This window comes from Hibiscus syriacus, unplaced genomic scaffold, assembly GCF_006381635.1.
Source record: "Hibiscus syriacus cultivar Baekdansim isolate YM2019G1 unplaced genomic scaffold, ASM638163v2 tig00001120_pilon, whole genome shotgun sequence".
NCBI lineage: Eukaryota > Viridiplantae > Streptophyta > Magnoliopsida > Malvales > Malvaceae > Hibiscus > Hibiscus syriacus.
In genome coordinates, this window is record NW_024061845.1 from 1,671,175 (window position 1) to 1,674,474 (window position 3,300).

The 3,300-nt window shown below is 30.5% G+C and overlaps 1 protein-coding gene across 1 annotated transcript; it reads right to left on the minus strand.

Annotated features, from left to right (window-relative positions):
- Positions 1–660: 660 nt before the first annotated feature.
- On the minus strand, positions 661–2,921 carry LOC120122749. Its single transcript, XM_039141856.1, has 6 exons — positions 2,830–2,921; positions 2,636–2,752; positions 2,325–2,491; positions 2,074–2,218; positions 1,792–1,989; positions 661–738 (listed from the first exon to the last, which is right to left on the minus strand). Exons 1-5 carry the CDS (start codon positions 2,869–2,871, stop codon positions 1,807–1,809), a joined length of 654 nt encoding a protein of 217 aa, XP_038997787.1. The 5' UTR covers positions 2,872–2,921; the 3' UTR covers positions 661–738; positions 1,792–1,806.
- Between the last annotated feature and the right edge of the window lie 379 nt (positions 2,922–3,300).

The window sequence follows — 3,300 nt, forward strand, 5'->3', positions numbered from 1 at the left end:
CTTGTTCAAGGTTTTCAGCCCATGTAATGGTTTTATTGCTAGAGATTGCACACTAAAGTTGTCGAGAAACATTGTATTTGGAAAGCTGCGGGATTGTTGAAGCCCAGCTCTCAATGTTGCCGAGGAGACAACCTAGGATTTTTACAATGTCGGAATCTGCATTAACTCTGAAATCTTCAGACAGTTGATTTCCTTCCCCTTATCAGGACGAAAAAAAGACTAATTGGTTTCAATTTTGCTTATTAACTATGTTTTAGCAATGATTTTGAATTTAACTAGTTTGGTGTTCGGATTTTCATCAAAGAATTTAGCTTTGATTTGGTTTAATTATGTATTCTTTTTATGAACAGCTAATCCAGTGTGGACCCTCCTAGACGTCACTGATGTGCAACTTATAAATGAAGGGTCAGATTTAGGGGACCCATCTTACTCATACAAGACAAATCTTAAATCAGATCCACATGCAAAAGTTTGTTACCAATCAAAGTTCCTGGCCCATTCACCAACCAAACCAACAAACATAACAAAATGATAACTTTTTTATAAAAAAAACATAAAATTTTATAAATACTATTATTAAAATGTCTTTTTTATCGGAACTGAAAAAAACGGTTCAGGTTTTAACTCGAGACTAAATTTCAACAAGAATTTGACTCACCAAAAAAGATTCTTGATGTGTTCTTCATTAAAAAAAATGCCTATAAAGATACAAAGAAGTGTGGCAGAAGAGATTTGATGCTAAGGTGGTGTTTATTTTTACTGTGTAAGGTCTGTAAAGTTCTTATGTCTGTGTCGCGCAGACCACGCACAAACATTGTGTTTCGCAGACCGTTTGTTTTTTAGAAGACAAAAGCTATTCTAATGTCTGCGCGTGGTCTGCGCGGCGCAGACGTTGTCTTATGTCTGCTGCAGACGTCTTCTAACCTCTTCAAAGAGGTTTTATATTTAATTTTATATTATATTTGATTTTAATTTTAATATTAATTTTTAAAATAAATTAAATATTAATTTTTAAAATAAATTAAATATTAATTTTTTAATATTATATTATAGATATTTAATTTTATATCATATAAATTATTTTATATATTATTAAAATTTTATATTTATTTTATTATTTTGATTTAAGTTTAAATATAATATTTTTTTGGAATTATTATTTTTAAATTATATTTAAACTTTTTATACAAAATATAAGTATTTAACCCACATTGCTTAATAAAAAATGATTTAATTGTTTGATAATTAAGATTTTAAAATATAAAAAATTATAAATTATGTTTTTAAAATTTTAAAATATAATCACAATTAAATAAAAAATAATCATAAAATAATTTGATAAATTAAAAAATATTTTCTAAAAATATCATATAATTATAAAAAAAATTATGAATATATATTTAAAAAAAATTAAAAGTATTAAATAATTGCATATTTAAAAAATCATATAATTTAATGATTATTTATAAATTTTATTCTATAAAACTTATAAAACTAATAATACATGTGATTATGTGAGACTTATAATAGAATTAATAAGGTGGTGTTTGTTTTTCTAAAAAAAATTATTATTGTAGTTGTATGAATTATTTAAATTTCAATATTGTAAAACTAAAATTATTTAAATCTCAATATTGCAAAACTCTTTTAAGTTTAAAAAATCAGTTTATTTATATTTCAGTTTACTTTAGCAGTCTGCAGACGTTAAAAAACAAACAGTCTTCTTCTTGCAGACTGCAGACTTTTAATCCACCTCTTCTGCTGCAGATGCCTGCAGATGTGGTCCGATACTGCAGACGAAAAAGATTACAGCTTTAAATTGAGATCAACATGCCCTACTTCACCATTACAATCGGCCAAGCTTAGAGTAGTTGCTTGTTCAATTTGCACCATTGCTGGTGGAAAGAAGCTATGATAAGGCCGATACTCGTTCGATCCGGATTCAGTTCCGGTAACACCTTGCCGGAGAATTGAATCTTCAAAGCTTGCCTTTAACAGATTTACAAAACTATATGAGCATTATTTTGAGGAAAAGTAAAGGGAATCAAACAAGAATTTACTGTTTAAGCTCACTTGATAAGCTAGTTCACAATTGATTAAATTGGACTGAGGGTGCTTGAATTTTGAACTTGTACTCATGGAAGTTGTCGTGGGAGGGGCTAATGTGAGGAAATCTCCATCAATGACCCCATTTAAGGTTGAACAATAATACCCTTTCCTGAAAATAAAGCAAAAAAGAAGCTTTTTTTAGGTACTAGGAGACGGAATTTGAATCTTAAACCTTAATGTTTATTCCGTATGTGAGATGAAAATTATAATCGAACCTGAAATTTAGGGTTCCGGGTTCGAAATCAAATGTGCTGCCATTGCTACTTGAAGCAGCTTCAATTTGTCCATTGATGGATTGAACAATGGATGGATATTTGCTGTGAATAGGGGTGCTTGGAGCATTGTCTAGAGGCAAAGGATATGATCTCTTCATGCCAATCACCTACACAGTTTTTTGAAACAAAAATCACACATAGCAGCCCGCAGTGTTACTGTTACAAGATTCAAATTTTAATGAAAATTGATGTTTAGAGGAATATATGATAAAATGAGGAATTTAAAACCAAGATTATTTAAGCTAATTTACCTTGTATTCTTCAGGCAATAAGCATGTACAGTTTCCATAATAGCTTTGGTTTGAAGGGGGCTCCATCTGAAAATTCAGTATAGATGTTGATGCAGTTCTTGATGTCAAATTATTCACCTGCATAACAAGCTAAAGTTCCATTAATTAAATGACAGAAATGTTTTAAAAAAATAACAAGAAACCAATTTTTTTACCGTTGAAGAAGAAGCTTGCTGAAAAGCTTGTACCCTCTGCATCAGACTAGGCAAAGGCCAAATGGGTTGAGATTCATAAGGCAAATTACTCAAATTGTAACCATTGCTAAAACTGACATTCCCTGAAAACACTGCTCCTCCACTGGTGAATGTAACAATGTTTCCAGTACTCACAGTACCAATGCCTTGAACACATAAAGAAGAAGACTGACTTGAAAGATGGAAACTTGGAGCTGGCAAAGAAAGATGTGGTGATTTATGACAAACAGTTGGTGATGATGATGAAGTAGCAGCATCTTTCTTTTGTTCTTCTTCTTCGATTCTTATCTTTTCAAGCTGTGCAACACCGAGCCCTCTTTGGGGTACTCTTCTAGGCCTTTGCTTTTTAAAAGATCTACCAATATTATTACTACATCTTTGGGTTTGATTTTCATCTTCTTGAGCCATTGTTTGTACCAATTTCCATATAAA